A 27,988-nucleotide genomic window follows, 5' to 3' on the forward strand; every position below is an offset into this window, starting at 1 on the left:
TCCAGCATTTTGTGAAAGAATAAACAAGTGTTCTGTGTTATCAAAAATATTTATTTATGTAGGATTCATAACTTTATCTAATACAATCTGCATTTTGGAATATGTAGCAACTTAAATAAATATAGGGAGCTATGATAACATTCTACGGGGAATGATATAGACTACATAAAGACTTGTCAAATGTTTGCAAACTTATGAGATTTAATGATTTGCATGTACATTTTTGGTTATTATTTGCAATAACATGTCAAAAATGATCGTTTTTTTAAAAAATCGCAATACTGCTGAATACATCAAGATAATTACCATTTTTGTTTTATAATTACCAGAAAATTAAGTCAATTTTAACAAGAAAATGTAAACAAATGTCAATGTTTAGCAGACACATTGTAGATACTCATAATCCCAGATACAAACTTATGGATTCCAGCTCTCACTCGAAAGTCTTGCACACTCCTGACAATGTGTTCACACGGGATAGAAATGGTCAAACCCTATTTCCACCCTTCTTCCCATCAACCAAAGACAGACATAAGAATTGCATCCTTCAACAAAAAAAATGTCACTTGAAAGTGTTCTCATGTGCATTTGGCATTCTCGTTCGTGAAATGTGTAAATACTCTGTGGAGGATGTGTAAATACTCACGGGGGATGGGTGGCACAGGTAGGAGAAACCGAGAGAAGCCTTTCTCTGGAAGAAACAAAAATACATACAAGAGTCCTAATCTATGATTCACTCGTTAAAGATCAGCTTTTCAGTGACCAATTGTTTGCAGTGCATCTGCCGAGGAACAGGCCTCACTTGTGACCTTAAATTTATCTGGTGCATTCTTCTATTCTAATAGTGGTATGCAATCATTCCTCAATAATTCCACGGTTTGGATAAAGGTGGTTCACTCACACTGTGTCAATGAGATTAGATTTGGTCCACAGGATTTTTGCTTTGCATCTTCGTTTATCGTCAGCAGGCAAGGGACTGTGCATTTTGTTAACTTTCACATAGGAGAAATACCTTTTGGCATTACCCCTCTCTTCAACTTACTCCTGAGCAAGGTGTTGTTCTGTAGAGCGCTCCTCACCCCAGCCAGTGCTGGTGCTGGACAACCCTGCGATCCCAAATTTGGATTCCAAACTGGCTTGAGCCTCACCAGTGAGTCACCATGGAGCAGCCAGTGTTATAATAATTATGCTTATGGACTAAATAATAATAAAAACATCTACAACATACTGAGGCAGGGCACAGATGTGTTGTGTTGTCCAACCCACTTTAGTGCTTGACTGGAGACTAGTTAGACTTTCATACGCTGCGAGTGGAGGTTTCTATTTGCTCTCATTTTTAACTGCCACGTCAGAAATGCTCAAACTTTTCACATTTTTGTTCAGATATTCACATAAGTCATTCAAGCAAAAGTTTAACATTTGCAATTAAAACTTTTTTGGATTCATTATTAAAACAAAAAAGACAATAATAAGATATGCAGATTTCAAATCTCTTCAGTCCGCTAGTCTGGAAAATTCAAATATTAAAAGTAAACTTTACAGAGGAATCCTACAACTTCGGCCAAAAATTAAGCAAGAGGCACTTTCCACGAGTAAGAAAGCCAAAAAGTTGCAAGCCGGAACTTGCTCACCTTCACTCAGTCTGTATGGCTTTGAATGACTATGGGCTCGCTGAGGTTGTGCCCGCGGGAGTGAGCAATTGAATCGATTCAAGTGTCCAAACATTGATCTCCACCTTATTATCCACAAGTACCATCAGTGAGGTATTCTGAAGCACCATCAAGCAATTTGTCCAATGAGGAAAACAAAGTGCAGCGACATCAGAACAAGTCGTAATAGTTCCACACAGATTAGTCCCTTCAGTGTGGCTCGTGTGTAGATCTCACGTCCTTTACGTTTCTTTGGCATGAGCCATATGAACACTATTGCATTTCGTAAAGTTGAAGCAGCAACGATTCATATCCTGGGGGGGAGCATTTGCCTGATAATGCCACCAAATGCTGGAGTCTTTCACTTGCCTATCAATGGTAAAGATGTGTCGACATGCCAACATCATACATCGAGTACCATGTCATAGTTCTGCTCTTTCCTTCGCCGGCAGCACTTGGTGATTAGGACGATGTAGAGGGTTAGGAGCATGACCCAGTAGCAGGCATAGAGTATGGCCCCAATAATCAGAACCGTCTGTTCAGACTCAGAGAAGGGTTCCTGCGTCTCGTTGTAGATGGTGTAAATGAGCCCTCCCAGAAGGATGCTGAACCACAGTGACACGGGGATCAGCCCGATGAAGTTCACCACGATGGTCTTCCTTCCCGAGGTGCCCCAGCCCGCCTTGTTTATGGTGGCGATGGCAAACATCTTGGCGGGAAGCAGGCTGGACATATACAGCATGGAGTAGAGGGACATGAAGACCATGACGATGTTGCCCCGCAGGCAGCTGGCGAAGGACGACTTGATGAGGCCCACCAGCTGCACGGTGAGGAGGAACAGGAGGATGTTCCATATCCTTCCCCGGTAGAAGAGCTGGATGACGGTGGCGATGAGGAAGAAGGGGAAGAACCCAGTGATCACTGCTTCATAGGTCATCCACAGGTGGTGCTTGTGAAACCACAGGGCGTTGTACAGCCACTCCCTGAAGTAGGATTTGCTCCAACGTGTCTGCTGGTTCAGCCACCTCAGGTACTGCGTTGGGGTCTCAGTGAGGCACTTTGACTTCGCCGTGTACTTTGTGGCGTAGCCCAGGCTGAGCACCCGGTTGGTCAAGTGCCGGTCATCACCAAAGCTGCACTGTGAGCCCAGAAACTCCTGGTTATACCAGTCCTCCATGAACTGGTGCAGAAGGTCGTTCCTGTACATCCCCAGAGGCCCACTGATGCACTGCACGCACCCAAAGTATGACTGGCAAGCTCGCTCGATGTTGAAAGCCATCCAGTACCTGACACTACTGAGGAACGAAATCCACGACTCGTACTTGTTGAGAATCTGGCAATTGGTGAAAAAAAGAAATCAATTGTTATTACACTTTAAAAAAACAGGGGTTTCAAGTCAGAGTCTTACCCTGTGGACACAGGCCCTTCTGGCCAACTTACCCACACTGACCAATATGGCCCTAGTCCCACCTGCCTGTGTTTGGCCCATATCCCTCTAAACCTGTCCTATCCATGTACCTATCTAAATGTTTCCTAAATATTGTGATAGTCCCTGCCTCAGCTACCTCCTCTGGCAGCTTGTTCTATACACCCACCACCTTTTGTGTGAAAAATGTGCTCCTCGGGCTCCTATTATCTCTTTCCTTTCTCACCTTAAACCTATGCCCTCTGATTCTTGATTCCCTACTCTGGGCAAGAGACTCTGTGCATCTACCTGATCTATCCATCTCTATAAGAGGTACTTCTATAAGATCACCCCTCACCCCCCTTTAAATTACATTTGTATAGCATCTGTCACATGCCTAAATGGATTTCCCAAACTATTTGGGGTCTATCCATCACGGTTTAAGGCACAAAAGGCTATGCACCCAAGGAAGGAATGTACTGCTGGCCTCTGAATCCTTCTGTCTTTTCCCTGTATCCGACCAATATTTTCTTTTTCAACTTTAATCCGGCAAGCTCAAGAAGGCAGCTAATATCGTCATGACCCACAAAACCCTGGCCACGCTCTCAGATCACTACCACCGTTGGGAAGAAAGTGCAGGAGCCCAAAGACAATCACTTCCTGCATTCATGAACAGCTTCCTCCCATTACCCATCAGGCTCTTGAAACACCCTGCAAAACCGTAAACACACGCCTACCTCAGTATTGAACTACAATGGACTTTGTACTGCTAAGATTGTACTATGTACTTTTGCTTGCACTATCATGGTCTGGTTTATCTGAAATAACTGATAATTTATTGTTTATTTATTTGTTGTGTTGTGTTGTTGTATTTAATGAGCCTATAAAGTTGCAACAAGTAAGAATTTCAATGTTCTGGTCCTAGTGCTGATGGCAATTTAACACTCTCCACTCCTGACTTGATTGCTTCATTTTCTGCCACTGCTTTTGGGCAGCCTGTTCTCAAGTCATTGTAACTATCTGCATAAAGAAACCTTCACCCCTATCCCCGCTGGTTCTTCTGCCTATTGTTTGCAGCCTGTCCTCTTTTGTTAACCCTCTCTTCTACCACTGGAATCTGTTCTTATTCTTTATCAAAAGAGTTTATTATGTTGAGATAAACAAATCTCCTGTTAGCCTTCCTTGTTCTGAGGAGAACACCCCCAGCTTTTCTTTCCACGTGACTTGAAGTGCCTCACCCACAGTGTTTCAGTAAATCTCTGTATCCCTGCCAGGCCTTGCTATCTGTAATGGTACCTGGTGCCCAGAACTGGTTGGACTCACGGTCAACAGTTGCTGGCAGCCATTGGAGAAGGGGAGCAGAGTCAAAGGGTTATGGCCATTATCGGCAACAGTTCATCCCACACCTCCCACTGCCCGCTGGATTCCAGTGGCTGAAATGGAGGGGTATTCCCAAGCCTTGTGTTTTTGCCCCCAACCCCATTGCTCCTGGCACTCAAGTCACTCGCTAAAACGAATAAAGTTTCATACCCATCCCTAGGTCACTCTTCTAACCCTGCTTTAATCAGCTAAATCGCTTTAACTTCCGATTTCCATCACTCCCTCCTCAGCACCAAATGTTGTTACGTTGGAAAGGGTGCAGAGAAGATTTAGGATTATGTTGCCAGGACTCAAGGCCCTGAGCTATAGGGAGAGGTTGAGCAGGCTAGGACTTTGTTCCTTAGAGTGCAGGAAGATGAGAGTTATCTTATAGGGGTGCATAAGATCATGAGTGGAATAGGTAGGGTAAATGTACAATCTTTTACCCAGAGCAGGGGAATCAAAAACCAGAGAACATAGGTTTAAGGTGAGAGGGGAAAGATTTAATAGGAATCTGAGGGCAACTGCGTAACACAAGGGGTGATAGGTATATGGAATGAGATGCCAGAGGAGGTAGTTTAGGCACATACTATCACAACTGCCCCCTCCATCGACTCCTTTAAGTCCAGGCTCAAAACCTATTTGTACTCCCTAGCGTTTGAGGCTCATTGAGGAGGCGCTGTGAACTGTTTGCATGCTATTGTATGTTTTCATTTTTTTTCTATTGGAACCAAATCAGATGTACAGCACTTTGGTCAACGTGGGTTGTTTTTAAATGTGCTATACAAATAAAATTGACTTGACTTGACTTGACAATGTTTAAAAAACATTTGAACAGGTACATGGATAGGATAGGTTTGGAAGGATATGAGCCAAATGCAAGCAGGTGGGACTAGTTTAGATAGAGTAGGTTGGTTGGTGTGGGCAAGTTGGGACGAAGGGCCTGTTTCCACACTGTATGACTCTGTGACTTTGTGGGTCTGCCCATTAAATTGGGACAATAAGGTGTAGAGCAGCCACAGAACTTTTCCATTGAGACCATTTCAAGGGGCAGTACATTGAAATTTTCAGCCATGGTGAAAAAACAGTACCGTTTGGCCTATAACAGAGGTGCTCCGTTCTCCTAACACTTCCATCTTGCCTCCTAATGGTCAGTCATAGTCACCCATTCTCTGTCATTAGTGTCTGGAGTGAAGCAGTTTCATAAGCAGCCTCAACTGCTGCCCTACCTGTACGTCACCACCAACTCCACCAACCATTGGGTCCTCCTCCAGGATCTTAACCATCTCCACCGTTGCAGCAGGATCCAACATTGTATCCGAGTCACATACCTACAGAAAGAAGGGAAGTGTAGTTAAGCTTTTCGGCACTGCTATCAGGCCCGTGCACATTCTCCACAGCAGTGCATTAAAGGCTGCTCCAGGCCACTTGCCAAATCCACACGTACACCATTTGCTTCCATTTCCAAAGTTGAACCCTGTTCTTTTCTGTAAAGCTAGGTTTCGCATCGAAATGAAAAATGGTAAACGCTAGAGTACGATCAACATTAACCCAAGATTAAGAATTGGATTTACAGCACAGAAACAGGCCAATCTGTGTCCTCACCAGGCTCTTCTCACCTCTCTACAGTGATCCTGGAGGCAACTGTTAGATTGCAGCTAACATGTTGGGAAGGAGATGGGAATGGTTCGGGGGAGATGGAGGAGGCGATTCCCATCCAGTGTTGGGAATACATCGTGATGTTTCATGCTTGCTTTGCATATGGTCAAACAGCCATTACTAAAGTAACACTACAAAACACAAAGTGCTGGAGTAACTCAGCGAGTCAGGCAACATCTGTATAGCACATGGATATGCAACGTTTTGGGTCATAACCCTCCTTCAGAAGCGTTGCCTTATCCATGTCCTCCACAGATGCTGCCTGACCCACTGAGTTACTCCAGCACTTTGTGTTCTGTGCAAGATTCCAGCATCTGCAGTTCCTTGTGTCTACTAAAGTAACAAAGTAAGAAAAGCAACAAAGACATTGTTCAACTTCAACATTGGTCAACATTTAAGAAACAGTTAGACAGGTACATGGATAGGACAGGTTTGGAGGGATATGGACCAAATGTGGGCAGGTGGGACTAGTGTAGCTGGGACATGTTGGCCGGTGTGAGCAAGTTGGGCCAAAAGGCCTTTCCACATTGTATCACTCTATGACTCGATCAGTGTACTTCTAATTCGGGGTTTGTACACTGCCTTTGCTCTGCTCATTTACATTAATGGCTTCATCTTCCCTGTACTTTGAAGACTTAGACTTTACCTCAGACAATATTGCAATCCATTGATATAAATTTGGTCGGCAGTCTGAGCAGCTGGTGGACTGGGACCACTTGCCTTCCTCCTGACTTCCCACCCGAGAGAACGTTGAATGAAATGATCCCAAGCTAAATCCATTATGCAGTGGGACTTCTCAATAGAACTGCCACAAATCACAGGAGAGCAAATATCAACCAGGATGCTTGTTCCTCATCCCTGTTTGAAGATTCTGCATGTTTTTTAAAAATCTATTCATTTTGTGGGTTTTGGGTGTTGCTGGCAAGTGTAACATTTTTTTGAGAAGGTGGTGGCAGCTGAGTAATGTACCAGGACCGAGCAGGGGCCATTATAGAGTTTGGCACATGATGTGTGTCTGGAGTCACGTATGGACCAGGCCAGGCATGGATGGCAGATATCCTCCCCTGAAGGGCATTCCTAAACCAGATAGGTTTTCACAATATTTCAGTTGGTGTTATGGTTATCATTACCAGTTATTGTTCCAAACCTGATTTATTTACAGAGACAATAGTGGCGTTTAAGAGGCTTTTAGATAGGCATACAATTATGCAGGAAATGGAGGCATATGGACCTCTTGCAGGCAGAAGGGATTTGTTTAGTTTGGCATCATGTTCGGCACACACATTGTGGGCCGAAAGGCCTGTTCCTGTGCTGTATTGTTCTACATTCTCTGGTTTACTAACTGAATTTAAATTCCACAGCTGCCATGGTGCGATGTGAACTGGGGTATCTGGATTGTTCAAAACTGGATTACTAGTCTGGTAATATAGCAGCAGTGGAGGAACAATCAGAACTGCCTGTTTAGGCTGCAGTGTCTGCTTTATTACTGATGGCCAATTTCCAGGCTTACTCCATGAGTAGTAACTCAGGAGAGGACAGGGCAAAACCTCCCTGATGGAACAAATGTAGGACAAAATTCATTGGCCATCGGTGCCGGCTCTGACCTGTTTTGTACCATTTCACACCTCTAGTTTATCTCTCCCCTGACTCTCAGTGTGAAGAAGGGTCTCGACCCGAAACATCACGTATTCCTTTCCTCCAGAGATGCTACCTGACCCGCTGAGTTACTTCAACATTTTGTGTCTATCTTCTGTGTAAACCAGCATCTGCAGTTCCTTCCTACACATTAATAGTTATGTAGTTGTGGGTAACGTCAAATAACATACCCAAAAAATGGAACCAATTCATCTGTAACTAACTCGATAAAGATTTTCATGAACAACCTTGAATTTAGATCCAAATCTTTCCTTCATATTGACAAAGGAGGGAACTTCTTCAGCCACTGTCTCTCCGGTTTTGGTCTCAGCAGACACTCTTTTACATGGATATTTTCTCGTTGGATGGGAGAGGGGCTTTGGAGGTGCAGCGGGTGGAGCTGCTGCACACCTCCAGTGACCTAAGTTCGATTCCAACTTCTGGTGTGCAGTATGTACATTTTCCCTGTGACCTTGTGGGATTCAATAGACAATAGACAATAGGTGCAGGAGTAGGCCATTCGGCCCTTCGAGCCAGCACCGCCATTCAATGTGATCATGGCTGATCATTCTCAATCAGTAACCCGTTCCTGCTTTCTCCCCATACCCCCTGACTCCGCTATCCTTAAGATCTCTATCTAGCTCTCTCTTGAACGCATTCAGAGAATTGGCCTCCACTGCCCTCTGAGGCAGAGAATTCCACAGATTCACAACTCTCTGACTGAAAAAGTTTTTCCTCATCTCTGTTCTAAATGGCCTACCCCTAGATGCATTGTTTAGTTTAGTTTAGTTTCATTTAGTTTAGAGATACAACGTGGAAACAGGCCCCTTGGCCCACCGAGTACGCGCTGATGAGCGATCCCCGTACACTAGCACTATCCTACATACCAGGGACAATTTACAACGCTTACCAAAGCCAATTAACCTATAAATCTGTTTGTCTTTGGAGTGTGGGAGGAAATCGGAGCACCTGGGGTAAACCCATGTGGTTACGGGGAGAACGTGCAAATCCATACAGACAGCACCCGTAGTCAGGATCGAACCCGGGTCTCTGACTCTATAAGGCAGCAACTCTACTGTTCCAGATTCCTCCCACATCCCAAAAACATGCAGGTCAGTAGATTAACTGCCCCTACCTTGCATGCTGCTGGGTGGTAAGGGTCTGGGGGAGTTACGTAGGGAGAATAAAATGGGCCTGGGTAAGAAGTGTGTAAAAGTGTGGTTCTTTGGAGGGGACTCAGTGGAATGAAGGGCCTGTTTCTGTGCCGTGTGTCTTCAAGACTTTATTTAGCAGTCATTGAAGCTGATCTGATTCAAAAGGATTTTATTTTTCAACAGCTCAAGTGCTTGGTTCTCCATTTTCAATTTCCTCTGCCAAATGTTCGACAGTCTGATGTCAATTATTGCCGCACCAGACAGTGGGATCAACTTCAAAAGGCTTCAGCCTAGTTAAGGATAAGGCATAATGTAAAATAGCGATGTTTATACTTCCAGTTATGCCAAAAGTCTGGGCATACTTTTGATAAAGAGAAAGCTCAGAAGTATGGAGGGGAGTGGAGGGAACAAGATTGGGGGGAGGGGAGGGTGGTCATTCCAGTACCGAGGAAAGGAAGGGAGAGATAGATTGGGGAGGGAGCTCAGGAGGAGGGAGAAGGAGGGGCAAGAGCCCAACATTGAGGGCTGAGAGGGTAGAATGCTGGGGAGATGACCCGCGAGTCAGTGAGAGGAAGGGGAGAGAGCATGGGAGTGCAGGAGACAAGCCTTGGAAGTGGATGAGGTGGGGAAAGAGACGGAGTGTGGATAAGAGGGAGGACAGCGAGCTCAGGAGGTAGCGAGAGGGTGGGCACAGACACTCAGGCCAGGAAGAGCTGACGATATCCTGAAACCAAGGGTTGACAGATCGAGTCCCCTGCAACCTGTTTTTCTCGCGGTTCAGACTCGCCAGCTGCCTGCCACTTTTGCGGGCTGGAAGAGTCTGTGTTCCACATGTATATGGGGGAGTGTGTGAGGTTGCAGCCCCTGTTCCATCATCTAAAGGGGCTGCTCCTTGCCTTCTGGCTGCATTTCTCACCCACCATCCTCATCTTTGGACACCCCGTGCACAGGGAAGAGGGTAGGTCCGAAGATGTCCTGGTTGGGTTGCTCTGTTGGGTTGCTCCTGGGCCTGGCTAAGCTGGCTATCTGCGAGTCTCGGCGCCAAGCGGAAGAGGGCTCTGCCCGAGCCGGATGCTTACCCCTTTTCCGGGGTTACGTCCGCACCCGGGTGGAGAGGGACATAGTTGGAGAGTAGTTATTTAGTATATTTGTAAGGATTGTAATATAGTTGTTTGAAAATTTAGTGTCTAGATAATTTGGTGATTTTGTACTATGGTGGTGGGTGTGTTACCACGGGTTTGTTTTGTATCGTGATTGTAATTAAATAAATTATTGTTTGATACAAATTTGTTTTAAAAGATCAGATAATCCGCCCATTCTCCATCCAAGACTGCAAGAAATTTCAGGGAATTGTGGACGCAGCCAAGATCATCACCCACATCAACCTCCCTTCCATTGACTCCATTTACACTGCATGCTGCCACGGCAAGGCCACCAGCATAATCAACAATGAGACTCATCCCGGTCGGCCACTCCCTCTTCTCCCTTCTCCCATCAGGCAAGAGGTACAGAAATGTGAAAACGCACACCCCAAATTCAGGGACGGTTTCTTCCTAAGCTGTTATCAAGTAACTTAATCATCCTATCAACAACTAGAGAGCGGTCCTGAGTTACTATCCACCTCACTGGAGGGTAGGGTTGCCAACTATCGCACTCCCAAATGCGGGACAAGGTGACATCACTGCCCCACGTGATCTCACCCAGCCAGCCGCCACGTGCTCCCGCTCCACCAACGGCGGCTGCCCCGGCCGGGAGGCTGGTTGCTATGCAACCTCCGTTAGGTGGCACCCTGGCCTCCGGGCCCAGACTGTCCAGAGCTAAAATGTCGGAAACCTAGAGTGTCGGGACCTAAACTGTGGGGACCTACAGCGTCGGGGCCATCAGCATCCGGGGCTACAGTGACCCCCCCCCCCCCCCCCGGGCCTAATATGGGACAAATTAATTTAGCCCAAAATACGGGATGTCCCGGCTAATATGGGACAGCTGGCAACCCTACTGGAGACCCTTGGACTGTCTTTAATCAAACTTTACTGGACTTTATCTTGCACTAAACACTATTCCCTTTATCATGTATCTGTACACTGTGGATGGCTCGATTGTAATCATATTTAGTCTTTCCACTAACTGGCTAGCATGCATCAAAAGCTTTTCATTGTACCTCAGTACATGTGACAATAAACTAAACTAAATCATTGCACCTGAGGCCAGAGATTGTGAAACACACATTTTTGGTAAAACCACAATTTAGGTAGAGTCTCACTATCGATGGTTAAGAGTCCCATCGATCCTCCAGCTCAGGGGTGAGACAGTGGAATTTTCCTGCTCTGTATCATTTCCTGAACCAATGGAAAAACTCTTGGGCTTTGGTGGGGAGCTGCTGAATAAAGTTGAATGAATGAATTGAACGGCTGTTTAAAATGTAAGCTTTCTATTGTTCCTTTTGTAGACTGCAAACAGTTCCCCAGATTTATGACAATCTGAAAGCCATTTACCACAACCCACCTTCACTGCCGATAGATATATTTTCCCACTCGCATTAGCTGCTGACAGGATCAATCTGGAACCCATTTACTGAGGAAGAATCACGTTGCTACATCAAAAGTTCTGTCTACTGCACTTGTCTCCATTGTGTAGATGAACTAGATTGGTATCAGTTTATTTACAATCAGACAGCCTGTGCTTTGACTTAAGCTGGGGAATGGGCCCTTGACTACCCTATATATCAGGGCAAGGTTTATAGTTCACTTTTGAGAACCTGCTATCTATTTGCTATGGATCGGCATGTCTCATAAAGGATTTGGCCTCCTCCATTCAGCCTGAAGCTCTCTGGACACTAGATAAATCTCACTGATAACAGTGCAAGGAATGAGACATCTCGGACAGCCAGCGGGAACATCTAGCCCGCACACTTTTTAAATGTGCGTTAGTGGGCCGGAAATAATGGGGGGTGATCTTATTTAAATATGAAAAACTCTGGGGGAAAGTGAAAGGGTGGAGGCCGAACGGATGTTATCCCCAGTGTGGGGAAGTGGGACACAGGGTTGTAGTATCAGACAAGGGATTGTCCACTTAAGGCTGACTTAATTGCTGAATGCAGGTTTCTGTTCAATAAGGGGGTCAACGCCGATGGGCAGCAGGCAGGAAAGTGGTGAGGTTGGGTCACCCATAATCTTATTGAATGGTGGAGCAGGTTGATGGGCCAAATGGCCTACTCTTGCTTCTACCTCTTATGTTCTTATGTTCACACTTCACATTCATGTGTTAACCTCAAAGTGCCTGGACAACTCACTGGTGATAATACAGTGGAGGTAATAGAATCAATATGCGGCACCGAAGGAGGCCATTTGGTCTATCGTGTCTGTGCTTGCCCTCTCCCACGACAATTTACTTGGTCCTTTTCCGTAACCATGCAAATCTTTCTCCGCAGTATAGTTCTCCAATTCACTCTTGAAGGCCACAATGAAATCTGCCTCCACCACATCAGCAAGCAGTGTGTACTACATTGTAAACACATCCTGTGGAACAAAAGTCAAACCAGGGCAAGACCTTCACAGTGAATGGCAAGGCCCTGGGGAGTGTTGTGGAGCAGAGGAAGTGAGTGCAGGTACATAGAGGCCTCATAGGTAGATAGAGTAGTCAAGAACACTTTTGGCGCGTTGAACAGTTAGGGTATTTAATATAGAAATGGGATGTTATGCCACAGTTGTACAAGATGTTGGTGAGACCGCATTTGGAGTATTGTGTTCAGTTTTAGTCATCTTGCTATGGGAAGGATGTCGTTATGCTGGAAAGAGTGCAGTATAGATTTACGAGGATGTTGCCAGGACTTGAAAACCTGAGTTATAAGAAGAGGTTGGTTAGGCTAGGACTTTAGTCCTTACAGCTCAGGAGGCTGAGGGATGAAGTTCCAGAGATGTATTAAATCATGAGGAGGATAGGATCAGGAGGGGAAACATTTAATAGGAGCCCGAGTTTTTCAGAAGGTGGTGAGTGTATGAAATAAGGTGCCAGAGGAGGTAATTGAAGCAGAAACTTTAACAACATTTAAAAGACATTTGGACAGGTACATGGACAGGATTCAAGAGAGAGCTGGATAGAGCTCTTAAGGATAGCGGAGTCAGGGGGTACGGGGAGAAGGCAGGAACGGGGTACTGATTGAGAATGATCAGCCATGATCACATTGAATGGCGGTGCTGGCTCGAAGGGCCGAATGGCCTCCTCCTGCACCTATTGTCTATTGTCTATTGAAAGGTTTAGAGGAATTTGGACCAAATGCTGATAGGTGGGACTAGTGCAGATGGAGCATCTTGGTCGGCATGGGCAATTTGGGCTGAAGGGCCTCTTTCTGTGCTGTATGCCTCGAAAGCCCGCAGGAGGTGCAACACCTCTTCCCTTCCCCTCGCCCACTGCCAAACATTCCTTCCAGCTGAGGTAGCAATTCACTAGCACTTCACTGCGTCTCTGCTACATTGGAGAAAACAAATGCAGATTGGGTAACTGCTTTGGCGACCCTGAGTTTCCTGTTGCCTGAAACTTTAAGTCCCCCTCCCGCTCCCATCCTGAGCTTTCGGACTGTTATACTGCGGTCCAATGCAAGCTTGAGGAACAGCATCTCACTCTCCAGCTTGAAGGCCTGGACATTGACTTCAACAATTGCAGGCAACTTGCTTTCTTCACTTGCTTCAGTGCTGGCCCATTCTTCTCTGACTTATAACTATGGTTCTCTCTCCATTGATGTCTGACCTGTTGAACATTTCCCTGAACTCTGACCTGTGTTTCCCAGTTTTTATGTGTTTGATGTTTTACTCTCTGTGACTCCCCTCATAAAACAAAGAAAAATACAGTGTCGGAAGGAACTGCGGATGCTGGTTTATACTGAAGAGACACAAAATGCTGGGGTAACGGTGGGTCAGGCAGCATCTCTGGAGAAAAAGAGTAGGTAATGTTTTGGGTCGGAACTTCAGACTGCAGTACAGAAAAATACAACACAGGAATAAGCCCTTCGGTGCACTATATCTGTGCTGAACATAATACAAGGATAAACTAATCTCATCTGCCTGCACATGATCCACATCCCTCCATTCCCCACATATCCATGTCCCTCATTAACTTATCAACCAAAGATCTTCATTAGCAGCTTATTCCCATGTAAACCATTTTTCCTTATCCTACCACTTACATTCCATTATCCTACAACCCTTGCACTATCTTCTTTGCAGCATAAAACTAAGCTGTTTTCTCTCTCTGTCCAAGTTCAGATGAAGGTTCTCCAACCTGACACCAACTCTGTTTCTCTCTCCATGTCGCCTGACCTGTTGAGTGTTTCAAACATTTTCAGGTTTTTTTTGGAGTGAAATGGGGAGGGGTGAGAGGAGGTTGGCATGAGGCAGTGTGGGTTCACTGGCATAAATAACCTGTTTAAGCTGTAATATTTCACAATATTATAAGGAATTCTAATGATAAGTAGATCATATTTTGAGACACATAAGCTCCTTCGGGTAAACAAATAAAAATAAAACTATATCAGCTAGATTTTAATCGCAAGAATAAAACCTTTCCATCGTGGTGATTGTACCAGAGCAACTTGGGCAATTCTAGTATTAAGCCCTGATCCATCAGGTTTATAGAGTCATACAGCCCAGAAACAGGCTGTTCGGCCCAACTCATCCATGCCGACCCATCCAAGTTAGTCCCATTTGCCTGCGTTTGGCCCATATCCCTTGAAACCTTTCCTATCCATGTACCTGTCCAAGTGTTTTTTAAAGCTGCCTCAACTCTCTCCTCTGGCACCTTGTTCCATGTACCTACCACCCTCTGAGTGAAAATGTTTTCTGTCAGGTTCCTATTAAATCTTCCCCCTCTCACCTGATTAGGGTTTACTAGGGTTTGCTGCAGACCGACAAGTTAGAAGGGATGAAGAACAGCTTAGCCTGTCCCTGTTGTTCACTCCTCACGTCTCTTGGTGGACCTGTGCAGGATGGACTCAAGTGGAGGAAGGCTCAGGCCTTCGATATGACTCTCCCTGTGACAACAGACAGAACGTCTAGACTTGTTCAGGAAGGAGGGCCATTTGACAGTGGGAGTGGGGGCGGAGTGTGGTGCTTTTTATTTCAAAGCTGCTCTATTTGAACCACTGTGAGGTTCTGGTAAACTGCTCTGTAATGCCAGGTTAAGTCTGCAAACAGCCCAAGCTTTCTCCTTCCAATCAGTGCTAGGTATTAACAAGCACTAGACTGTTCCAGCCAATGCTGGCTATTAACACAGCTTCTTGTGGGAAACCGAAACCCATCCCAGACAGTTGGCAGATTACTTTTTGGGGGGATGGTTTGCAGGAGGAAGGAGAGGTGGAATGTACATGTTGTCATCTCCTCCCCATATCACCATTTCTTTCAGGCTTATCTGCTCTGAATTGCAAGTTATAATTACTTTTTAAACCAGTCGAACTTCCTTGAATGCAGGGGGATGGCAGCTGATCGAGCCGCTGCCTCACAGTGCTGGCGACTTGGGTTCAATCCTGACTGCCGGCACTGTCTGTGAGGAATTTGCGAGTTCTCTCTGTGACCACATGGGTTTCCCCCCGGATGCTCCCGTTTCCTCCCACATCCAAAAGACGTGCGGGCTGGTAGGGTAATCGCCTACGGTAAAGGCGAGAGGTAGAATCTGGAGGAGTTGAGGGATATTTGCAAGAGAATAAAATGGGATTAGTGTGAATGGATGGTTAATGATTGGAAAGGAGACACAGGGGGAGAAGGGCCTGTTTCCATGTTGTGTAGCTCTATGACTCGACAATTACGGTCCCTTGGTATGTTTCATAGTTCAAAGTTCATAGGCTATAGGAGCAAAATTAGGCCATTCAGCCCATCAAGTCTATTCCGCCATTCAATCAAGGCTGATCTACCTTTTACTCTCAACCCCATTCTCCTGCAGTCTACCCATAACCCATGACACCATTACTAATCAAGAATCCGTCAATCTCAACCTTAAAAATATCTATTGACTTGACCTCCACAGCCTTCTGTGGCAATGAATTCCACAGATTCACCACCCTCTGACTAAAGAAATTCCTCCTTTTCTCCTTTCTAAAGGTAAGCTCTTTTATTCTGAAGCCAAAGCTTCTGGTCCTAGACTCTCCCACTAGTGGAAACATCCTCTCCACATCTACACTATCCAGGCATTTCACTATTCGATAAGTTTCAATGAGGTCCCCCCTCATCCTTCTAAACTCCAGCGAGTACAGGCCCAGTGCCGTCAAATGCTAATCATATGTTAACCCATATTGTAGTAGCCTGGTATAATGTACTACATTATAACATTGACCTAACAAACATAGCAAGTTTTACTGGAGCAATATGCAAAGTACATCTGCTACATTTCATATAGAGTTCTTTCATGGTCACACGAGTTGATCGGAACCATTTCCAAGGTCAATAGCCTTACTTGTACGTAATCCACAGTCCGGCCCAGTGCCTTGAACGCAGTGTACATCACTTCTCGCTTGCCTCCCCACTTCTGCATCACGCAGACGCTCTTGTTTGACCTGATCAGTCCCGTGAGGTACTGCATGCTCTCCCTGTGAGACTCTTCGCTCTCCCCAGGCCCCCGCTCGTGGAAGTTGCTCTTCCACAGGTAGGTGGCCGAGCGGTCCCGTCCCATCACCTCGCCGAATATCTCCATCATGTAGAGGTCGTCGTCGCTGTTGCCATCAATGACCATGATCACGGTCATCCCCGGGTAGGTCAGCCTTTTGACTGACAGCAGGCACTTCCTCAGGTAGTCCGGGTCCTCCTGGTAGGCCGCAATGCACAGGGCCACTGTCTTGTTGAGTTTGATGGGGGTTTCCAGTGAGCGTTTCATCTTCCGGTGCTCCAAGAAGGCAAAGAGGCTTTGAATAAGGAGGTGAAGGGCTAAGATAGCTCCGTACAGTCCGAAAGAAAAGTAGTAATTGTCCGTGGCTATGAACTGATAACCTACGATATAAGCAGCTGCGATACCCACCAAAAGAGCCAGGCCAAACAAAGTAGTCCCCACAATCCGCAGGATGGAGGAGAGGCTTTTGCAGCGCATCTGTGGGGTCAGAGAGAAGCAGGGGTAAATTTCCACAACGTAACAAGGCACTGATAAAACTTCTCCATCCAAATTCAAAAACATGAAGGATAACCGTTTCATGGGCGCTTGGCCCAAGATCACCCAGCTTTTCTTTTGGTTCAGTTATTGGTAGCTTCCAAGAGTAAACTATGTTCCTATCCATTCTAATAGGTCTCTCCCTCTCTCTCTCTCTCTCTCTTGCCCATCTCCCTCACCCCTCCCACTCTCCCTCTCCCCTTCCTCTAAATATCTTGCCTGCTCTTGCCTTGCCCTCTCTCGCTCTATTTTACACTTCCCTTTTATTCTTACTCCATCTCCGTCACTCACCCAACACTCTCACATTATTCCACCCCTCTCCTTTTCTCTGTCTCTCTCATCCTATCCCTTTTTTAATCTCTCTTTATCCTTTTCTTATCCACTTCTCTCTCCCTTCCCCTCTCTGACTCTCTTCCTCCCCCCCCGCCCCCGCTCTTCTCTCTCTCTCTCTCTCTCTCTCTCTCTCTCTCTCTCTCTCTCTCTCTCTCTCTCTCTCTCTCTCTCTCTCTCTCTCTCTCTCTCTCTCTCTCTCTCTCTCTCTCTCTCTCTCTCTCGCTCTCTCTCTCTAACTCATTCCCTCCCTCTCCCTCATGCCCCTTCACTTTCACTCACTCCCCCTCCCTCCTCCCTCTTGCCGTTATCATTGACACCATCATTCACTGAGGAAGTTCATTTTTAAGCAGGGGGAACTCATGAAACGATGAGGGCAGCTCATGTAGACAAGATTGTTTTACCTGGGGTTTGATAGTAATCTATTTTGAAGTGTTTAAAAATAACCGTATAAATCAGGCAAAACAATGTTCTCAATGGACAATAGGTGCAGGAGTAGGCCATTCAGCCCTTCGAGCCAGCACCGCCATTCAATGCGATCATGGCTGATCACTCTCAATCAGTACCCCGTTCCTGCCTTCTCCCCATACCCCCTCACTCCGCTATCCTTAAGAGCTCTATCCAGCTCTCTCTTGAAAGCATCCAACGAACTGGCCTCCACTGCCTCGAACTGGCCTCCACTCCACTCAGATGAGAGGAACCCAGAACAAGGGTGCAGAACCTTCACAGGAGGGTCCCATCCTTCAGAAGGGGCAGGTTATACAAAGGATGGTGAGATGGTTTGAACACTTGCCCTCTAAAAAAAAACGTTACACTCAACTGCCAATTAATAATATCAAAATGTAAGTCTTTTAATGGGTAAGAGCTTTAAAGGAGTGATAGAGACCATATTGTAAACAGATATTTAAATTGGCATCGTGGTCAGCACAGACACGGTGGGCCGATGGGCCTGTTTGTAATCTTTCAAATTAAGTCAAGGTATAGGTCATCCCAACCTAACTGAATGAAGTTACTGAAGAAGAGTCTCGACCCGAATCGTCATCTATTCCTTCTCTCCATTGAGTTACTCCAGCTTTGTGTCAAACTGAATGACCATTCAGACCAGAGGGGCTGAATGGCCTTCTTCCTGTTCTTACATATTCAATGAGCAGAAATGGTGACTGTGGCAGAGAGCCAGAAGAGTTTGTAAACTGCTGCAGTTCACCGACACGCAAGTTCATCGAGATCTTGACGGCATTGAATGAAGCAGGAAGACCAGAGTGTTATTTTTTCCCTCCCAGTGTCTATGTACTGAAGGGGAGAGTCAGCAGGCAAACTGCTATTGCCCTGCTCAATGTCTGGCTGCCTATATTCAGTTGGCCTTGGCCTCTGCTTCATGCTGTACTGTTTGTTTTTCCATTTGTCTCTGTTTATGTTACCTTTCAAGAGACAGTGTTCTTTCTGTTGGCTTACATTTTGCCTTTTCCTCTTCAAAAATGCTTTAACATTAAACTGGCATGTGTTTCTGTGCAAATGCAATTCATTTCAAGGTACACGTTTCCATGGTAACCATTCAGTTCCAATGTGTGCATTTCTAGGGCTGATAATCTTTCATCCGCTAGTAGAGCCTCTGCCTCAGAGCAGCAGGGACCCGGGTCTGATCCTGACCTCTGCTGCAGTCTGGGTGGAGTTTGCACATTCTCCCTGTGACCGTGTGGATTTCACAAAGTGGCCCTTGTTTGCTCCCACAATCCCAAAGATAGGTTAAGTAGGTGAATTAATCCCTACAAGCTGCACCTTGTGTGTAGGTGAGTGATAGCAGCTATGGAGAGTTGATGGGAATGTCGGTAGAATAAAATGGGTTAGGAAATTATTCATGTAAAATGTAGACACAAGAGACTGCTGATAGTCATGGAGTTATACAGCGTGGAAACAGGCCCTTCGACCCAACTTGCCCACACCGACCAAAAGTTCCCATCTACACCCACCTGCCTGCTTTTAGCCCATATCTCTCTAAACCTACCTTATCCCTGTACTTGTCTAAATGTTAAACGTTGCAATAGTACCTGCCATACCCACCTCCTCTGGCAGCTTGTTCCATATACCCACCACCCTTTGTGTAAAACAAGTTACCCCTCGGGTTCCCATTAAATCTTTCCCCCCTCATCAGATGCTGGAATCTTGAGCAAAAGAAAACAAAATAGAGCTCTTAAAGATAGCGGAGTCAAGGGATATGGGGAGAAAGCAGGAATGGGGTACTGATTGTGGATGATCAGCCATAATCACAGTGAATGGCGGTGCTGGCTCGAAGGGCCAAATGGCCTACTCCTGCACATATCGTCTATTGTCTATTGTAAAATGCTGGAGGAACTCAGTGGTCCAGGCAGCATCTGTGGAGGAAAATATACAAACAGCATTTCGAGTCGGGACCCCTCTTCAGAGTGATTCATGTAAATCACTCTGCAGGGACTTGGAGGACCAATGGGTCTGTTTCCTCACAATCAGATTCAATGGTAGAGGGCAAAATCGCAGGGTTAGAGATTTTTATTTTCTGCTTTGTAAAGTGTGGACACCTCCAGGTGATATTTATTGGTGAAACACTGATTGGAGTCGGGAAACTTGATTGTTTCAACTTAATATAGAGCTAGAGACTCCTGAAGTATTCTGTAATGATGTCAGCCCCTTTTAATGAAATGACTGACTGACTTCCTGTAGTCTGTAGCCAAAGCAATGGATGGGTTTAGGTTTCAGCTTCCACCCCCTCACCTTCCCCACCATCAAAGGGACACTGGACTCAATTATTCAACAGAAGCTACATTTATGCAAACATTTCATTATTCATTTTCCTTTGGCCATTCAGTGTGTTTATTCATCTGCTGTCTTGGAGGAAGCTCACGTTGAAATGTCATCTGCCCTCATTTGCCAGGCAGGCCCCTGCTCCGAATCACTGGCCCATTTACTACATTGGTTGATTAAAGAAAAATCACTTCATGGTCGTGAGCATGGGAGCGCGTTACTCCTGATTGCAAGTCTCTTGTCTCCTGACCTCTCAGTTAGTGGGGGAATATTAATCGTATGCTTTTCCAGGTTTGTAGTGTCGAAGGCTTGATTTTTCCATTGATAATTGACTGCGGACTAAACCCCCCAAAAATAATCATCAATAATCTTTCAGGTGTTAAAATGAAAGTGGGTGAGATTTTCTAAATCATTAATGTGAAAAACACAACATACAACAAATACACACAGTGTTTTTAGAAGATTCAGTGGCAAATCTTTACAAGGAGCATCCAGCAATTACAATGAATTTAATAGACATTGTGAGATTAACAAGTGAAGGAACAGATGGAGATGTTCCTTGACTATAAATAATATCCAGTGTCTTTAAACCCCCAGCTCCTATCTCCTTAATTTGCTTCATAGAATCATTGATACTAATAATATGCAAGGAGCCATTTTGGCCTAACATGTCCATGTTGGACCATAAAGGGAGTGCTGGGCTAATCTCAGAACCTGACTCTCAGCTCAGAATTTATATTGGGATTGGCATTGGTTCATTATTGTTACATGTACCAAAATACTGTGAAAAGCTTTATTTATGTGCTGTCCAATCAATTCATACTGTACATGAGAACAATCAAGCCGTAGGCAAGTACAGCAGCAGTGACAACAGAAATATACCAGAGTTCAGAATATTAGCTTTTTTTTTGCATTACAGTTGCAGAGAAAATGCCGGGTAGGTTGGGAGATTGGGACTACAGCCTTAGCTTCTGACAGGATCATTCAGTAATCTGATAACAAGGTGCGGCACAGTCGTGCAGCTATAGAGTTACTGCCTTGCAGCGCCAGAGACCCGGGTTCGATCCTGACTACGGGTGCTGTCTGTATGGAGTTCGTACATTCTCCCTGTGACCGCATGGGATTTGCCTGGGTCCACCAGATTCCCCCCGCACTCCAAAGATGTACAGGTTTGTAGGCTAATTGGCTTTGATAAAATTGTAAATTGTCCCTAGTATGTAGGATAGTGCTGGTGTACGGGGTGGTGACTGCTGGTCGACACGGACTCGGTGGGCCGAAGAGCCTGTTTCCGTGTTATATGTCTAAAGTCTAAAGCAAACAATGAGAGAAGTTGTGCCTGAATCTGGTGGTACATGCTTTCAAGTTTTTGTATCTTCTCCCTGGCAGAAGGGAGAAGAGGGACTGGAATAAAATTGGATAATCTTGAATGTGTTGGTTGCTTCAAGGTAACATGAAGTGTAGATGGAGTCGATGCTCAAGTGGTTATCAAGGTAATTTAAAATATGGTAATGGTTTTTCCTCCACCAGTGGCGCAGCTTGTAGAGCCACTGCCTCACAGTGTCAGAGACCCAGGTTCAATCCTGATCTCGGCTGATGTCTTCTGGAGTCTGTTTTATGCTCCCTGTGGCCACAATGTTTTCCTGCAGGCTGTTCCTGTTTCCTTCCACATGCTAAAGATATGTGGGTTGGTAGGGCAATTGGCCACAATAAATTGCCGTGGTGTGTAGGTGAGCTGTTAAATCTGTGTTGAATTGGTATCTATATAGCATGAATAAAGTTGTGTAGGATTAGTATAAATGTGTGGTCGATGGTCAGTGTGGACTCAGTGGGGCAAAGGGCTTGTTTTCAGGCTATATCTCTTTATCTGTCTATGCTCCACCCTTTAATGGAGCGAGCGTACATATCACCACTCTTTTGAAAGTGATACTTTCCTCCCCAACTCCCTTCTATTTATTTAAATCTATGTTCCAAGTTACTGTCTTTTATGCCAAAGGAAAGGGTCCTTCTGTTTTATCCTATCTGTTCCTCCACAATCCTATGTGCCTTGATTAAACCTCCCATTAGCTTCATCGGATCTAAAGAAAATACCCCCGCCTTGACAGCGTCTCCTCATAACTAAACTTCTCCAGTGTGGCAACATTTTCACAAATGTCCTCTGCACCCTCTGTAACATTGAGACCAGTACTTTGGACAGCACTCCAAGTGCAAGATGTAACTAATTACATACAATGTGCAACAGCAAAACAAATCTATCTGCTCCATGCTGATGGTTGGGGTTTCTGTCCAGTCCTCACCATTGCCATATTCTTCTATTGCTTCTTTCCTTGGGTATTTATCCAGCTTTCCTTTAAATAGATCTTTACTCTTCATTTCACTAATCCTTGTGGGAGGGATACTCCACGTTCTCCTTACTCTCTGTGAACGGAGATTTATTCCACATTCCTTGATGGAATTGCAAGTCTGAAGTAGCCTCCAGATTTTGAATTAAATTAAGTAACTGCCAAATGTCAGCTATGAAAGTGAGATTCAAGGTGAACCTCTGGATATCTAGATTGCCTCATGGAAGTACCTGATGTTCTGATTTCCAGCAATGTCAATGGAGTACAACCTACATCAACTGTGGTAAGGAGGGGGAATTCAAGTGTCGAAGATAGACACAAAAAGCTGGAGTAACTCAGTGGGTCAGGCAGCATCTCTGGAGATGTTTCAGGTCGGAATCTTTCTTCCAGTCTGAAGAAGGGTTTTGAAAGATCATCTATTCCTTTTCACCAGAGATGTTGCCTGATCCATTGGAGTTACTCTACCATTTCATGCCTATCTTCGGTATGAACCAGCATCTGCTGTTCCTTCCGTGTCTGCATTTTGGATCACGAAGCATTGGTAAAGCTGGGGATGTCACAAGAGGTTAGGTTGGACTCAAGGATGAGAAAGTTCTGTTCCACTGGTATGAGAAAACAATATATTTCAAGAAATCAGGTGATTCTAGGAGTTATTTTAAAAAGCATACAAGGAACATTTTGTTTGAACCTAAGAACGATTTATTCTGTGATTTTCAACTATTTGAGGAAATCATCAAAGCATCCGTATGCCTTGCAATTCTTGATTATTTCCCTGATATAGCACGATTTAGTTGGGCCCTAGGGCCTATTTCCTTGCTGCTTGAGTGTGTGGTCTCAAGGATAGGGAATAATGCAGGAAAATACAGCTGAGATAGTTCGGCTCCAATAGGGGGATATTGCAGGGAATCTGTACTCTCATGGCATGAGATATGTCCGCAAGGTACATAGGCTAGGTTTATTTTCAAATGCTTTTCATTGTTTCTCGGTGCTATTGTGATCCCTCATACCATGTAAGACCCTGTTTGCAGACTACATTCACAAAATTCTGTTCAAAGCCTTTTGGTATTAAAAAGATTGGTGAATCGTGAATGGTTATTCAAATGGCAATGTCACTATTTCAGGATCAATCATCAGCAAACTTGATGGGGTTAAACACATAAACTGATCCTGTAACAAAATCAGTCAAAGTGATAAACCTTCCCGTGAAATAAAGGCTCTGGAAAATTTTGGTTTCTATTGTTTTAATGAACCTTTAATCTCAAAAGATGCACAGCATACAAGAAATCTGACGCTATCTATTGATACATTGAGGTTCCGAGGAAGGGTCCCTGACTCGAAACGTTGACTGCGTTCTCATTTGTAGACACTGCTTGACTGGCCGAGTTCTTCCAACATTTGTTTTTCTGATGGATAGATCATGAATTGAAGTACTTTGGGTTTCAGAGAGAGAAAAAAAAAACATGCCACCTGGAGCACTAAGAAACAACATCCTTGTTCAGCATTATCTGGCCCAAACCAATAACATTGTCTACAGCCTGTAATTTATTGCATTGCAATTTTTGGACAAATGTTGATCCCACACATAATATACTGAATGCAGGGTAGAGTGTACTTCAGATAGGGCCAGTGGTCTCTATGTCAGAACATAGGTGGCTCAAGTACCACTCCAGGGGCTAAGGCATGTTTCAGTGGTCGCAGTGGCGAAAGGCCTGCTTGGATGACATGCAGCACTTTTGAGAAAGGCTGAAGGCATTACCCTGGCTACACCTTGGCTATTTTAAATGGAGGGATGAAGGGGGGGGGGGGGGTTGGTTCTTGCGTGTGTGTGTGTGTGTGTGTGTGTGAGTGTATGTATGTGTGTGTGAGAGAGGGTGTGTGAGCGAGTGTGTGTATATGCGAGTGTGTGTATTAGAGTGTGTATGTGTGTGTGTGTGAGAGTGCGCGTGTTTGTATACGTTTGAGTGTGTATGTGTGAGTGTGTGTGAGCGTATGTCGGAGTGAAGGTATGATAACCAGGAACAATCAGCAACAACTATCTCTTCAAGCCACAGTGCCACTCGCATGAGAAGGCCGTAGAAAGGCTTGCAACTGTATATCACCTCACACAACCTCATGCACGAAGACAATGTGAAGGGCGCTATGCCAATGCAAACCTTTCTCAGCTGCACTAATGAGGCTTTATCATCCTATTAGAGAGAATTATGGCCTCCAGATATTAGGGGCGCTGTAACTTGAGACTGGTTGCCGGTGCCAAACAAGGAGTCAAGCTGTACAATGACATCAGATGACTCCTCATACCTTGTATCTGACTACCCTGGGTTATAGCTTCCCGCTCTCTTTAAAGCTAAGAGAAACCCTCTTTTTTTAATAATGTTCAAATCAAGCTCTGAGGATAATCAGGGCCATCTGTGAGCAGTAATCACAGACTCTGTTGAAAGTCCCACCCTGCAGATGGGAAGTTAAGGGTCACATCTGGATCTGATTCACTGAACTAACCCAGCAACCGTGTATGTAACAATCAAGGCTCTATATCTTGTGCCTTAACTTACTTCTAAATAGTCTCTAACTTTACAGATCCCGTGTAATTTCACTTCCCGACAAGGAGAGATGGAAATCAAGTGATTGTAACCGAGAGCATGGTCGAGATTTTATAGAGTTGGGCCAGTGATTGGAGGGTAGGAGAGAGTAAAGGAACAGAGTGGGATTACAGAGGGTCTGCACTGGAGGATAAACACAGTTGGCTCCAATTGCCTCTTCCTGTCCTGCACTTTATTTCGAGGCTGCCATTCCGTTTGACTCTTGACCGCTCAATATAACATTCAAACTACTTATTGAGTCAGAATCGCCCCACAATTCTCCCTCCATTGCAATGCACTAGGCAACTATTAATACTCCTCTGAGATGTTGACGGAAAAGTTGAAATGCTGGATTCTCTGTACACATTGTCCACATTACACAAACCTCAGTTCTGTGATACATTGTGCTTCATCTTTGCTCTCAGGCAACCACTGGGACATTTATAACTTCACCAAGGATTAAAGCATACACTGCCACAGAGAAACTCAAAGGCAGATTCAGAGCACCACATAAGTCTAAAACGCTAATGGCAAAACACTCGGTTCCTTTTGGATAAACTTGATTGCATCTATCTTTAAATGAATTGAGTTCCACGTCTACAAACCCTCTGGCTTGCGAGAAACACTACTTTCTTTGTAAAGTCTTTAAGCACCCAATGCCAAATATCATTCATCTGACAAACCCCGAGATGTCTGTCAATTCACAAGGCTGCGTTGGTAACTACTTGGACTGTGCTGCTGAGGTAAAATTATAATTCAGTCCATTCAAAGTCCACTAGTAACTGGCCCAGATTCTGCCAACACTAATGCAAACCCATTAACATTGACAAACAAATGCTGTTTAAATGAAATAAAAAAACAGAAAATATTGGGAAATACTCAGGTCAGACAGCATCTGTGGGGAAAGAAACGGGGGTTTCCGTATTGGGGTTACATCCTTTCATCTGAAGAACCTGTTCCCAGTGATTGGGAACAGTTCTACTCCCAACAGTTCTACTTTAATTTTAGAATTTAGAACTGCGATATTATTTGCGACTTTGTCTTACTTTAAATTACATTTCTAGTTGTACGAAAAGGTGTCTGGCCCGAAGACGCGAAACAAGCTCTTCCAGACAAGTGAGCGTCGTTTTTCATTCTGGCCACGTGGGAATGTACAATCGTTGGGAATGTTCAGCAGGCTTGGAAATCCAGTGGTGAGGAATATGCGATAAATTGAGATATTGGATAGCTGGGATTAAGCGATTGGGAAAATGCAGGGGATGGCAATGTGCAATCATTGGGTCTATGCATTGGGAATATGCGACGCCAATGGATAGTCAATTGCCGTGGTTGGGAATATTCGCCAGTTGGGAGATATGTAGTGGTTGGTCGCCGGGTTTATTTCGTGGTGGATCATCCTCTCCAGGGTTGTCCACACCTTCACGCCGCCACCACGCGTCACTCCCGGGGGCTCCCGGGTCCCGAGGGGAATTCCCTTCGCACGCAGCCAATCGGCCGGCTGGGCGTGACGTGGGATGGGATAGTGACGCAACAAAAGGGGGGCGTTCCCCAGGTCGGCGGCGCCACGAGGTTGCCCCACAATAGGGAGGTGACGGGACGGGCTGGGCTGCGCTGCGCTGCAAATGACCCCTCGCACATTCACCAGTCTGTGGGCAAGACTCGCCAGAGATCCCCCTCTCAACGAGGCAGCTCCAGCAGCAACCCCCCAACCTCTCCGCCTTTTCATCTCTCGCAAGGTAACTTGCACTCACTCATGCAGCAACGGTTTCAAACAAATGCCTCCAAGTCCAGCAGCAACCTCAACATGACTTTAAAGCGTGCTCCAAAAGTCCCTCTTACACGCGGCGGTAAAATAAAAATGATTTGAAATGCATTCCACTCAAGTGGATCAGAAGGCTAAAATAATAAGCTCCAAGAGAGATTCCATCATTAACAAACCTTTACCAAAAAAAAAAAATCCTGCCGATGCATCTTTTGATTTTACCAGCAGCGATCATTTCCCTGAAAGACAGATGCACGTTATCCCCTAGTTTATGTACAGTTCTCCCATCCTCACTCCTGCTACATTTACCAGATGTATAGCTGTTGCAGGAAAGGGGGGGCTGAGAGATCTGTCTAACCCAACCCCAGCCACAGACTAGAAGCTGGGCCTAACTAACCCATCGTGTACAAAAGTGCTTCACCGTTTCAATAAGAACCGTTCTTGCATTCCCCCTTTGCAATCCGTCACTAAGAATCAGAAAAGTTTACTGGTACCAACCAATTGCAAAATATGAAAAAAATAAAATAAAACTCTGCGGATGCTGCAATCGCAATGTTGTGTTTTCTCTTGCAATTTAAGTAATAACAATCTTGTCCGTCGGGTAATTAAAAACTAATTCACCCACCTCGCTACGTCCTCTGATTGAAGTGGTCTCACTCCTGAGTTAAGCACAGTTGTCCCGTGTGTGTGCGCGAGTGTGTGTGTGTGCGGTCTTCTCAGTTCAAGTCTCGGGATAGAGTCAGTGCTTCATCTTGTGCTCGGGGGGCACTTGGATCAAACGGCACGTACACGAACTGTAAAAAAACTGAGCTTGACTTGAATTTGTGCGGAGAGAACGGACGCTTCCAAAAACAGCAAAAGCTTCTGCAACTTTTCACTCCTGCGTCCCTGGACTCATCAAATCTTCAGTCCTAACACCAGAGGGTTAAAATGTTGCTTCCCCCAGCTGGTGAAGATTTTTTTCAGCATCAACCTAGACACGTCTGTTACCAAAATAAATAAAACTTAAATATGTTTAGAATACTCGCATTGGTTCTTTCTTTTTGCATTCATTCGCAGTTAGCTTCTTGCGCCCAGGGATGAAATCAAACCCAGGAGAACCAAGTCCGCGCAGAAGTCACTTTCCTCCCACTAAATCGTGCGTAATCTTAACAGGCTTCTTTATTCGGGTCTCCTCCTCTTCGGTGTACTGACTTTCTCTTAACACTAGTACAGCCCAAAGGA

General features: G+C 45.1%; 1 protein-coding gene across 1 annotated transcript; it reads right to left on the reverse strand.

Moving 5' to 3' along the window:
- Positions 1 to 92: 92 nt before the first annotated feature.
- has2 (hyaluronan synthase 2) lies at positions 93 to 27,958 on the reverse strand. The gene is made up of 4 exons (XM_078397666.1): positions 27,390 to 27,958; positions 16,299 to 16,925; positions 5,643 to 5,744; positions 93 to 2,982 (listed from the first exon to the last, which is right to left on the reverse strand). Exons 2-4 carry the CDS (start codon positions 16,923 to 16,925, stop codon positions 2,053 to 2,055), a joined length of 1,659 nt encoding a protein of 552 aa, XP_078253792.1. The 5' UTR covers positions 27,390 to 27,958; the 3' UTR covers positions 93 to 2,052.
- Positions 27,959 to 27,988: the final 30 nt, after the last annotated feature.

This window comes from Rhinoraja longicauda, chromosome 4 (genome assembly GCF_053455715.1).
Source record: "Rhinoraja longicauda isolate Sanriku21f chromosome 4, sRhiLon1.1, whole genome shotgun sequence".
In the NCBI taxonomy this organism is placed as follows: domain Eukaryota; kingdom Metazoa; phylum Chordata; class Chondrichthyes; order Rajiformes; family Arhynchobatidae; genus Rhinoraja; species Rhinoraja longicauda.